The following is a 12,901-nucleotide window of genomic DNA, read 5'->3' as shown; positions in this document are numbered from 1 at the left end:
AGATGCAATGCTTCTATGGAAAGAAACCCTTTTCTATTTACCATGGAAGCAATAAACATATGGTTCCAAAGACATACCTTCTGCCCCTACTAGGAGCTCTTTCTTGACCAAGACTTGCAGCCCTTTCTCGCTTATATGCCCGAGCCTTTTATGCCATAACTCTATGGATGAGTCATTCTCCACAACATTCACAACACTCTTGCAGATATTCGCTTGCAAAGTCTAGAGGGAGCAGGTCTTCATTCATCTTGCTACCACCAAGGAGCCTTTGATTAATTTTCACCTTTCATCATTGAAGGTGTTGTTGTAGCCTTCATCATTCAACTTTCCGACAGAGATTAGATTCAGTCGGATGTCTGGTATATGCCTAACATCTTTGAGCAACAATTTGCAACCAACATTTATTTCCAAGCAAATATCGCCTATGCCAACAATCTTTGATATATCTTCATTTTTTATTCAGACATTCTCAAAATCACCTTGCGAATAAGAAGTGAAGAAATAAACTTGTGGGGTAACATGAAATGAAGCTCCAAAATCAATTACCCAATCAGTCTCTTGACCAATTAAATTGATACTAGTACTAGCACAGATAACCATGAGCTTTTCATCTGTGACTGTTGTTGTGGTACTTTGCTTTTCTTTTGAGCTTTTCTCTTTGTTCTACTTCTTGAACTTGAGCTTCCTACACTCCCACTTTATGTGGCCTTTCTTGTGGTAATAATAACACTCAACGTCTTTCTTTGAATTGAAGTGTGAGTGACCTCTTGATTTGTCATGATAGTGTAGAGTCTTGCTCTTACTCCTTCTTCTCTCCTGATTTTCAATCATAAGTGCCTCAGAGAGGAAAGGACCTGATGATTTTCTCCTAGTTTCTTCATTCAGCATACTGCTGGTAACTTAGCTCATTGATATCGTTCCATCAGGTGCAAAGTTACTAACTTTGACCACCAAGATTTTTCAACTCTCAGGAAGAAAACTAAGAAGTAACAAAGCTTGCAACTCATCATCAAAAGTGATTTTCATTGTAGCTAATTGATTTACAATGCTTTTGATCTTATTTAGATGCTCTCCAATAGAGTTGCTCTCTTTATATTTGAGGTTCACGAGCTTTCAAAATAGAAAGACCTTATTCACTGTCGTCTTTCTATCATAAAGGCTTTCTAGTTTGATCCAAAGACCATGCGCCAAGGTTTTTGTGGATACATGATGAAAATAATATCATCGATCTATTGCTGAATGAAATCGATAACTTTTCTGTCTAGCTTTTTTCATTCGTCATTTTTCATCTCTTTTGGTTTGTCGTTACCCCCTCTATAGGTTCATCCAAATCTTTACAAACTAAGAGGTCTTTCATTTTTGTTTTCTAGGTCATCCAGTTTGTGTCATTCAAACTGATCATATGATTGACGTTGTTCTTCATGACTTCATACACAAATATAACGAACTGAGACTAGAGGAACCAAAGCTTTGATAGCAGATGCTGGAAAAAACTGGCTTTCCCACAAGTGTGAATCGATGGAGGCAATACAACGATGACAATGAAAAAAAGGTAAACCAACAACGAAAACAAAAACAACACAAAGATTTACATGGTTTCCTCTCAAACTGAGGTACGTCCAGGGCGACCAATAGGTCAGCACTTTCCACTATTTTCAAACAGAGTTTACAAAGTGGCCAAATGACATAAGCCCTTACAAACACATGAAGGTGTAATGAAATAAACAAAAGAGGATATACCTCACTGAAGAACAAAGAATGAATGCTCTGAAGAACCAGCCTCACGAAGTTGTCCTAAAAGAAGTATAACAACACTTCTTGCCTTTGTTCATAACACACCCTTTCGGTGCCCTAAAAGTGTTTCTCACACTTTCTTCCTGCTTTTTCAGCTCTCACTTTCTCTCTCTCTCTCATCCATCCTTTAAATAGAGGACGAGACCCACATTTAAAGAGGAAGACTAAATGTCTTGCATAACTTACAATGCGCCTGAATCGCCTTATCATAAATCGCTATCCAACAAGTACTACAAATCGCTATCCAACAAATACTACAAATCGCTATTCAGCGAGTACTGAAACAAATCGCTATGCAGCTTAAAACACTAACCACAAATCACTATCGACAAATCACTGATCTTCAAAACTTTGAACAGTTGAACTGTCATTCACCTGTGAGGACTTCTACAAATTGCTATCCAACGAATACTCTAAAACGTCCTCGAAAAGATCAAGCATCCTGCTTGAAAATTCTACCGTGATAATGAATATGCATCGAACTATTGATGATGTCATAAATGATTAGTTATCAGACAATCCATTTTCAAGATAGATGGGTCCTATAAGAAGGGAAACCCAAAAGTTTGTAGATGCATTCAACACGATTTGTTTGCTAAGAATCAGACATTGAATATTTGTCTTTTGACCTAAAATTATTTTTTTTTGAGTTGTGAAGTTTTCACACATTGTGAATCGTTGATTTTTTAAACTCCTCGATAAACCTGCTTACATGCCACAATCACGTTTTTAAATCTTTTTTTTTTGTTTTTGAAAGACAAGCTGGGGTTAGGCAGACTCCTACCAGAGTTCATTGACCAATAACTTTAACGATTACAAGTTTCTCTGTCTTCCCTCAAAGGGAACCAATCTGGGGATGATCTTTCCATGATTTTTGCATGTTCCCTTTGACCAATTTGGCCAAGTATCTTAGGATCGAATTCGATCCATATTTAGATTTTTGTATACAAAACCTGTCAAGGCTATACATAACACTAGATAAGTCTGAAGGAGGGTGTGGTGAGAGGAGTTTACCATCTAACAGATGGCCTATTTTGGATGCCAAATCCATCATTCCACGCTCAAAAAACGACTCTCGAGTTGGGTGCCACCAACTTGAGAATGCTGGTCTATCCGCACCATTTCTCCTCCAATAGGCTACCTTCCAAGGATAAGCAGCCTGCCTCAATGAATCACCCCGTATGGTTGCGGATGGTGAAACCAAAATGCCACACTGCGTGGAACACACCACATACCGTAACTTGAGACCGCCCTGGTTTGGGAGGGACCCAATAGCACAGGTGCCTCCACCGAAGGCAATGTCTCCTAAATAGTTTTGTAACTTCATTAGTAATATATATATATATATATTTATATATATTTACTACTATCTATAGTATGTGCAATCTAGTTGGGAAATCACATATGCAAGTTGCATCTACACAATTTGACCTCCCAGATGTGTTAAAGCATGTTCTCTTTGCTATAATTTTTTCAACATATACAAAAATATGCTTTTTTCATTTTTAAATATTTGGAACATTGTGAGCTATTGAATTGTGAAGCTTTGGAAAACCTGATTACATGTAAATACATGATCTAAAACTTATTTTTTACTAAACAAACCATGCAGATCCTATCTATAAGGTTACACCCACGAAAAAATTGCAAAAAAGTTGAAATAAATGGTATTTTATATATACTAGATTGTATGTACTTGTAGCAAATATTTATTTATTTAGAGAGAGAGAGAGAGAGAGAGAGAGATCCCAAAGTGGGATAGCCATCCGCTAAAGCAAACACACTTAGTTGAGTGTGCCCCTCACTCAGAACAACATTCCAAGACAAAAGCAAAGCAATGAAAAAGAGAGAAAATTAATTCACGAGGAAGGAGTGGAGTATGTTGGCATCTTATTTCAACCACAAACTTTCCTACGTTCCTTGCTTTTAGGTCTGCCCCCACCCCAACCATAAAAGGGAAAAAGTGAGGTTGGAATTCTGTCATCGGAAAACCAACTTGTTTCCCAACAACCAATGCATCACTTCCTTAAAAATACAGTCCTTGTGTCACAACGATTCGAATCCAGAAAGCTAGTCGGTGACGAATCCTCCCTTGCTCTTTTTTTTTCTTCTTTTTTTTAATCTTGAACAACCACTACATGTGATTTCATGACCTTTATTAACGTGACATAATAATAATAATAATTATTATTATTATTATTATTATTGTTATTATTTGTGTCATGCTTAGATCAACATCAACCTAACTTGCCAAGTTTGCTCTAAAGAATATATTATATACTTATCCTAGGAGTTATCAGCAATAGTTGTGTAGATTTCTAATAGTGACAGACTTGTGCATAGCCGTCCATTAATTCTTGACATGCCAAGAGAAAAATATTGATTTGGGAGTGGGAGTGTATTATTGACCTCAATTTGATGATGGTGATGTTGATTTTTTTCTAATTTTGCTCTGTATATTATTAAAGATGATTTTTTCTAACCAACTTGTATTTATCAAACGGGAAGCATGGCTCTACCGCCATTGTAGCTATTTTAAGAAATTCAAGATACTCGTGAGAGTCATCTCCTTAGATTTAGGACTTGGTTTCATTTTATCAGATACATCCGTTTGATCTTAAACTTTTCAAATGAAGGCTGTTTAATCTGAAAAACTTGACAAAGTCAAAAGCCAAGATATGCTTCACCCATTAAAAATAAAAATCCAAAAAATCGGAAATTAACAAAAAATTTCCTTAAAGCAGAAAGCATCCACTCATAAAACTGTAATTTAGGAGTTACCCTCTACATTTTTTTTTTGGAAAATCATTCATCAATAGAATTGGCAATTCCCAAATACAACCCTTTTGATAATTGTTTTTTCATCTTATGAACCATAAAAACAGTGCTCATTGCAACGTTTTACCTGTTTTTTTACTGTTTTACATTTCAAGCATAAAAGTTTTTTATTGCGAATAGGGCAAAAAAATGCACATGCATAGTGACTTGATTATTTATGCTTGAAATCTTTATGTAGTAAAAGGATGGGCCTGTAACTTATGGATATCTTCAAAAAATACCATTAATTTATTAACTTTTCTTAAATAATCACTGACAATTGTTTCACGTCACAAACATTTATTTATTTCATTAGTTATGGACAGACATGGCCAATTAATATTAGTCGGTCTAAGTATAAGTTACTCTTTTTCCCTAAACGGCCAACTTGCTTATATTTACTCATTATTTAAATGAATAAAGAGTAGTTAATTACCATTAAAAAATGAAAAAAAAAACAGATAAAAAGGGAGAAGTGGAAGGGAAGAAAAGATCTCCCAATTTGTGGTCTCTCCCCCCTATGAATAAGTAAGCACCCAAATAGCGAAATCCAGTTGGACTTTGTTTTCGGCCTTTACCGTTCTATCAACGAGGGCGCCATGCAGTACGCCGATTCGTAAGGCACCTCACTCTTAAAATCTCGCAAATGAACGATCTCATCTATTCTGCTCCCTCTCTATTCTATTATTAACCAATCTTCCAAATCACAGCAGAAAGGCTAAAAAGCCACCCCTCTGCCTCTTCTTCCTCTTCCTTATTTTCCTACAGAGCGCCTCGAATCTGAAGGGAAGAAAGAGAACCAAGCCTTTGTTTTCCCTTCTTCTGCTCGGAAATAGAATACCCATTTCCTCTTTTGCTCCTCGGTTTCCCTGGAAAAGGAGAGCGACCCACTTCGTTATTTGCCGTTTGGAAGAAAACCCAATTCCCCCATTTCCGTTGGTTTTCCATGTTTTTGCAACCATACGAAGCTTCCAACAATCCATTAATGGCGGAAATCGCTAGCAGGTACAGTTTTTCTTTTCCTTTTTTGTCGATTTCGCCTCTTTTTTTTCTCTTTTTATCAATTCGTCATTGGTGATTCTAATAGAACGAGTGTTTCTGTTTGGTCGATTCAGGAATTTCGTGAACCCAATCGCGGGATTTCCTCTGCAAGAAAGCCAGAGTTTCCCTTCAAATCTTGCTCCTTTCTCACACCAAGGTGAGGGAAAAAAAGTAAAATAATCAGATTAAAATTAGCGCCAAAAGTATATTTAGATTACTATAATAACCTTGCTCTGCTGACAATTCCTCAAGGACAGTTTCGTCATTATGCGGAAAACGAGCTCTGCCTGATTCGTGAGTCTCTGAGGCAACCAACGCTCCATGCCCCATGCCTCTTCGGTAGCGATGGCGTCACCGACGGGGCTCGCATAAAATGACGATAATGCCCTTCGGATCTCAATGGGCATGTTCGCAATTTTGAGAAAACTCCCGAAGTCCCGGGAATTCCTTTTTTTGCTCATGACAATTCTCGTCGTTTTTTTCTCTAATCGAAAAGGGTCGTTTTTTTTTGTTAGGGAATTCAGGCGTGAATCCGATCGTGGAGAAACCGACCGACGACTTCTCCTGCGGTTTTCCGGCGTCTAAGAAGCGCGGGAGGGACGAATTCCGGTCGATATTTGACCGGGAGATTTTGGTCAAGGTCCAGAGGCAATGCCAAGAGCTCGACCGATTCGTCGCCCTCCACGTAATCTCTCTCTCTCTTTTCTGTAGTTCAATTTTTATTATTTGTCAAAATTTAATTGGGAAGATATCGTGATGGTGGGTACGGACATTTATGGGAATTCACCAGATTTCTAAGCGTCTCGGTCTCCGCGAATCCACAGATTCTACTTGGTCAGTCAGAGTCTGATTTTCTTTAAATTTCTTTTTTTGGAAAAATTTGAATTCTGATATTACCCATTTTACCCCTATTCCAGTTAGTGAATTACGATTCCCTCTCTCTCTCTGAAATTTTTGGTTGATATTCTGATGGGATGATTTACCCGTAAACCAAAACAATTGAAGTTTTTTTTTTTTTTTTTAAGAAATGCAATACAGGTTTTCTTTGCTTCTGCTTTTCCGTTTTCCAGAGCATGATGAGTAGAGTGGTATTTCCTTACTTTTTTTTAATCCAAAAACGGGTATTTTCATAAACCAAGAAAAAGAAAAGGTTACCACCGAGGTAGTATCCCATCTTTGGTAAGCGGGGTCCTGTGCCAAGCTGAAGGCCCAGGTTCGAATCCGTCTGCATGGAGCTTAAGAGATATATGGTAGGAGTCTGCGTAACCAGCTTGCCTTAATAATAATAATAATAATAAAAAGCTCACAAAAGAATGAAGGGTTTTGTTTACTCTCTGTTCGTACGGACGGCCTAATACCCATATGACCAAAAGGCTCACACCAATCTCACAAATTACCAACAACCGTTATCCCTCCCCCATCACAATTTGTCTTTTATTTTAAGTGAAGTTATTCTCTTTTGTGTAGTTCGGTTTTGCTCATGTCTTCACTCTCTCTGTAATTGGAACGAAAAAAAAACAGACGGAGAAGACGAGGGCGGAGCTGGAGGATAAGAGGAGGGTGTACTGGAGGCAGGTGGTGGGGGCAGTGGAGGTGGGGATGCAGCGGATACTGAGGGGGAAGGAAGAAGAGATAGAGAGCATGAACAGGAGGAACAGCGCGCTGGAGGAGAGGGTGAGGGCGCTGCTGGTGGAGGGTCAGGTGTGGCGGAACCTCGCACTCTCCAGCGAGGCCACCGTCGCCGCCCTCCGCAGGGACCTGGAGCTCCTCCTCCTCTCCAACCTCACCAACAACAACGCCAAGCCAGCTCCGTCCTTGCTGGAGGAGGGCCAGGGCGACAACGGCGAGTGCTGCGACCCCCCAGCCGCTGCCAACGTCGACGACGAAGACGCCCATTCGGACTGCGACAGAGGAGGGCAGCAGCAGGAGCAGGAGAGGCAGAGGAGGTGGTGCAGGGTGTGCGAGAGGAAGGAGGTGTCGGTGCTGCTGCTGCCGTGCAGGCACCTCTGCCTCTGCACAGACTGCGACTCCGCCTCTGAGGCGTGCCCGCTCTGTCTCTCCCCCAAGACCGCCACCGTTCAAGTCTTCATGTCTTGAACTTGAACTGACTGACTGACTGACTCTCTCTCTCTCTCTCTCTCTCTCTCTTTGTGCTCAGAGGACAAAGGAAATTCATTTTTATTCGTTGAAAATAGGATAAAAATATGTTGATTGTATCGACCTTTTCTCTGATCCGTCTTTAAAAACTAATAATCGGTTTTATAGGTTTAAATGTGTTTGTTTTGACGTTACTATGGTGGTCCAACTGATTTATGGGTGGGATTGCTGCCACACTTCGCCCTTGATGGGGTTGTACCCAACTTAGCAAAATGGGTTGATATCATGGTTTACCATTTATCTGAGCAAGTCAAGAAGTGATGCACTGACCACAGTTAGGCAAACCCCCACCAGTTATTATTCAATACCGCTGGGGTTTTGAACCTGCAACGTCCCACCACAGTAGACGTGCACAGACAGCTCCTACAAACCATGGGGAGCCTCGGTTGGTTGAAAAACCGGCTTTTGAAAATATGAGAAACTCGATTTAGTGAGAAGCCCGATCCGCTTTGTTTCTCAAATGGATTCGTTTTCATATAACTATTTCTTGTCACTTCTCATCCACTTTGGCCTTAATATTAAAAAACTATAATTTTGTATAACTAGCTTGCGCGTTGGATTTAAAGTAATGGGTCCTTGATAAATGAAACGTATTAAATGAGTTTTTCAGAGTTTTTTTGTTTATGTTTAAATCCTGGCCATACAGATGTGACGATCTACTTGATTTTACAGGGATCGGCTCATAAAGTGTTCGATTCTGACACCTGAGTGAATTTTTATAACTTTCTTGTCACTTCTCATCCACTTTGGCTTTCATATTAAAAAACTATAATTTTGTATAACTAGCTTGAGCGTTGGATTTAAAGTAATAGATCCTTGCTAAATGAAACATGTTAAATGAGTTTTTCAGAGTTTTTTTTGTTTATTTTAAAATTCTGACCGTACAGATGTGATCTATCTAATTGATTTTATAAGAATCAGCTCATAAAGTGTTTGATTCCAACACATGAGTGCATTTTTATAACTTTTGAAAAATCGACGGTTCAAAATCTTTGAGGCTTTAAATATCATTTTTTTTCAATAAAAAACATATGATCTAGGTGTGAATTCCTTGTAAATCGACCATGCCTAACACATTTATTGAACTATGAAAAAAAAAACACCGGAAGAGCAGAAAACCCAATTTAACAAGTTTCATTTAGCATGGACCCATTACTCGTTGGATTTATATCTATTCATATTTATATTCATGTAATTTATTATTTGCTTCCATTCCTTTTCATATTGCTTTCTATGTGTTTTTATTTTTATTTTTTATGTATTTACATCATTGCTTGGTAACTATATCTTGCATTCTGTTTCATGCTACTTTTTTAATACTGGCTTCCCAGCTTACGCTTCACGCTTCCTTCTCGTATCCATTTCATCTTCTGGTCTTCTGGTAACTATGGCACGGACTACTCATGAAGAAATTTAAAAAAAAACTTAATGTTTGAAGCAACGGTAAAAGCAGATCAGCAAGGAGAAATTAAATGACAATTAAAAGCCTTTTTTTATTTTATGACGAAGGAAACCAATAATTTTTTTTTTTGGATTGGGTCGAGCTAACCAGCTAGCTAGCCAAGTGAGTCAGATCATCTTGGGCAATTAAAAGGCAGGGCGGGGCGGAGCCCCCGTTGTCCCCCGGTCCACTGCCATCCCTAATATATATAGGCTCTAATAAAAACATTTTTTAAAAAACAAGTGCTATTATTTCTATTAAACATACAAACTCTTTATTCTTTGAAGATGAGAAACGTAAATGAAGGGGTAAAGTCGTTCGACGTCATTGACTGGCGAGTATCGTTTAGGTTAACCTTATTGCGTTAAAAAAAAAAGAAATTGGATGCCGCGCAGCATGGTCTTGCGATCGCTTGGATGAGCAGAGTTTTGGCTGGCGGGCCGACTAGAGGCAACCCTTTTCTCCGAGGTCGCCCTGTGCTCGCTGGGGCAACCCTGAGGGCCTTCCTCTACCGCTGCCAACACCCCCCGGCCGCTGTTCTTCACCGGTGACAGGACCCCACCGCTGTTCTTCCGACCGCCTGTTCATCATCGGCGACAGGACCCCGCCGCTGCTTTCCTCAACCGCCATGTGCTCGCTTAGGCGCCCTCTTGATCTTGCTGGTGGGCACCACCCTTCCGCCACCGGCCCTCCTTCCGACCCCTCCCGCGCCGATGTATTGAGCGCCACAGAGCCCCCCGGGGAACAGGAAGAGACCGGCGAGACCCGTCCTTGTGTTTTTCACGGCGTTGAGGAACGCAGTTGACCCTGAACAATGCTCGCCAAGCATCGTCAGGTTCAGATCCGTCCATGGAGTCATTCGACGAACGACCTGACCTGATCTGTGTCCGTAAACTTGTGGTTCTTAAAGAAAAATTAACACAAGGTCGACTTTTCTGCGGTTTTACCTTAATGTGACTCGGCATAACCGGGTTCAGTCCTGGAACCGATTTAACCCAAAAATGCAAACGGGTCTATCTACAGTTGGACTTGGAAAGTATTGATTGGGTTCGTATGTTGGGGGGCATTTTCGTCATTTAGGTGGTAATCTGTCTGGTATACGGTCGACATAGAGAGCCGACGTACAAATTCTACGGAGCAAAAAGCCAGAATATATTTTTGCTGAATGACGAATGTGCCCTTAGTGGGTAAAGGGTCGCTGTTCGTCCCGTGCTTGGTGCTGGTACGTGCATGTGCGTGCGTTCATACAACGACCCGACCGGACTAGTCTTGGCTCACCGGTTTGGAGAATGACCGCCCCGGACAAGACTCGACCCGTTTATTTATCGGTTTGCGCTTGAGCTTGGTTCTTAATTGGATCTGGGTTTTAAAAGTGTTCATTTGACCTGGTACGTTGGCTCGTAGACAGTGTTCATGCAGAATCAAGAATTAGTTGTCTCGACAGACAGGGGCTCGACTTGTCTGGCAGGAGCAGTTAGTGCACGTCACCTTGTGTTGGGACGATGCAAGTTCGAATCCCATTGGTATATGGCTATATAACTGGTAGGAGTCTGCCTAACCCCAGCTTTGTCTGTAATAAAAAAGAATTAGTTGTCTTGGCCATTGTTGTCGGTATCGTGGCCGCCCAATCAGCCTGAATTTATTCATGTCATTTCGGTCCAAAATTGATGCACAATGAGTTGATTCGGCTTTTTTTTTTAATGTTTCTAAAAAAAAGATTAAAATAGTTTTTTTAACATTATTTTAATATTTTATTGAAACACGACATCTGCTGGTTAAAAATTGGCCGATTCTGTTTGGAGTCTGAATCGGGTTTGAAAATCGACTCTGACGACATTGGTGTTGGCAATTCTTCTCTCTATACCTTTTGTTTGGGTAGTGGCCCAGGGTTGTCGCCTTAATATTCATGCAGTTGAAAGAATAGCTGATTAGGTTTATTTGCAAGCTTTGGGAAGAAAATCACCATCTGACCTAACTATCAATGTAGTTCTCCACTACAGATAATGTGTACTTTGTCCAGTAGAGAGTGTCACGGGTTGGGTTGGGTTTGGTTTGGATCCATGTGAGACCAAACCCAGATCTGATTTGAGATGCTGGTATCGGGTCTGGACTCAGGTTCATTCAGATCCACCATAAGAGAAATCAAACCATACCTGGATTCTATAAAGATTACATGAACTAGACCCGGACCATACCCAGTAAAATAATATTTTTTTATCTTTGTTACATTGAAAAATTATGGTTCTTAGTGGGAACTTGGGTTTGGCCCAAGTCTAATATGAAATTTCACAAACCATACCCAGCTCCATATATTAATTGGACCCTTTGAATCTGACCTAGATTCTAATCAAACTTCCTTGTTTACACTAATATAGGGTTTGGTACAGATCCGGTCTGGGTCAAACAAGACCCATTAACACCCCTACTGTCAAGTATTTAAAATGTCCTTTAGTTGGTGTTGGAGTCATTAGATGAAAGGGATTTAGGTTTTGGAATTAACTGATTCAGTGGATGAGAAGGGAGAGGCTTGGTGTAGCCAAATGCTAGATACACAACTTAAGATCATTAGGAGTTTACTATTGCCTACCAACAAAAAAAAAAGATCAAAATCACATAAAACATGTGTCCTACTGCTGCTCTCTGTAAAAAGTGTGTCGTTTTACCAAAGGCATGGCCTTGTGCACATGCAAGCAAGACAGTGTGGGCTTGATGTTTTACATTGCCACCCATTCACCTTTCAATATATGCTCTATAAAACTCCCTCAAAATATTTCGGTTCCTATTTGGATGGGGGGTGGGGTGGGGGGGGGGGGGGGGGGGGGGGGAAGGGATAAGCTCATATGGGTGGTCGCATATATAAAGTTTGTGCAAGCGAGACTTTACTGAAAGTGAATAGTGTGGCCTCACTTTAACTGAGTTGATAAGATGATTTCCAACATTCAACCTCAAAATGAGGAGAAGGATCACTCAGCTAATACACTCCCTTTATCTGAATGGACGTGGGAATGCAAAAGATAGAGTGAGAGGGAGCGGGGAAGGAATGCTATGGGCTCGGGCCTGGTCAACTAGTGGGAGACCCTTGGTTCCCCTCTAGCTGAGTATCTTACTCAGTACTTAGCCTCTGTTTTTTTTTTTAATATAATGAGGAACCTTCACCAAGAACTGGGTCATTTAATGGGTGCGCGGCCCTGTAAGGTAAACCCCGGGTGGAGTTACCAACACCCAAGCCCTTATGAGGCCTATAGGCGCCCACAAACCCGATGAGAGTCGAACGTGGGACGAAAGGTTAGCGCCTTCACTTATCCTGTTTCCAACAACCATCCTTACTTTTTTGCCAACCATGGCAAAACTATCCCTATGGTAACTAAAGGTCACATGACATTTGCCTAAACACAATTCATTTAGTGGCTTGGGAAACAGTGTAGACCCAAAGAGGAAGGTGGATTTGGCATCAAACCTTTGCCTGAACATAATTCTGCATGCCTAGCTATGTTGGGATGGATGGTGTTACAACATCATCTTAATCCTTGGGTGGCCATTATTCATCAAAAATATTTAAACAGGGGTTTCTTTTGGTTTCCTCACCTCATAAAACCCGCTCTCATGGATGAAAGAGTATTGTCCATGGCATTCATTTTATTAAAGACGACC

The 12,901-nt window shown here is 40.4% G+C and overlaps 1 protein-coding gene across 1 annotated transcript; it reads left to right on the top strand.

Annotated features, from left to right (window-relative positions):
- Positions 1 to 5,167: 5,167 nt before the first annotated feature.
- On the top strand, positions 5,168 to 7,924 carry LOC149821947 (putative BOI-related E3 ubiquitin-protein ligase 3). The gene is made up of 4 exons (XM_089980856.1): positions 5,168 to 5,616; positions 5,727 to 5,809; positions 6,168 to 6,337; positions 7,174 to 7,924. Exons 1-4 carry the CDS (start codon positions 5,558 to 5,560, stop codon positions 7,747 to 7,749), a joined length of 888 nt encoding a protein of 295 aa, XP_089836982.1. The 5' UTR covers positions 5,168 to 5,557; the 3' UTR covers positions 7,750 to 7,924.
- The last annotated feature ends 4,977 nt before the right edge of the window (positions 7,925 to 12,901 follow it).

The sequence above is a fragment of the Nuphar pumila genome, chromosome 11, assembly GCF_984573655.1.
Source record: "Nuphar pumila chromosome 11, dmNupPumi1.hap1.1, whole genome shotgun sequence".
NCBI classification, from domain to species: Eukaryota; Viridiplantae; Streptophyta; class Magnoliopsida; order Nymphaeales; family Nymphaeaceae; genus Nuphar; species Nuphar pumila.
This window is presented reverse-complemented; position numbering and strand designations above follow the sequence as displayed.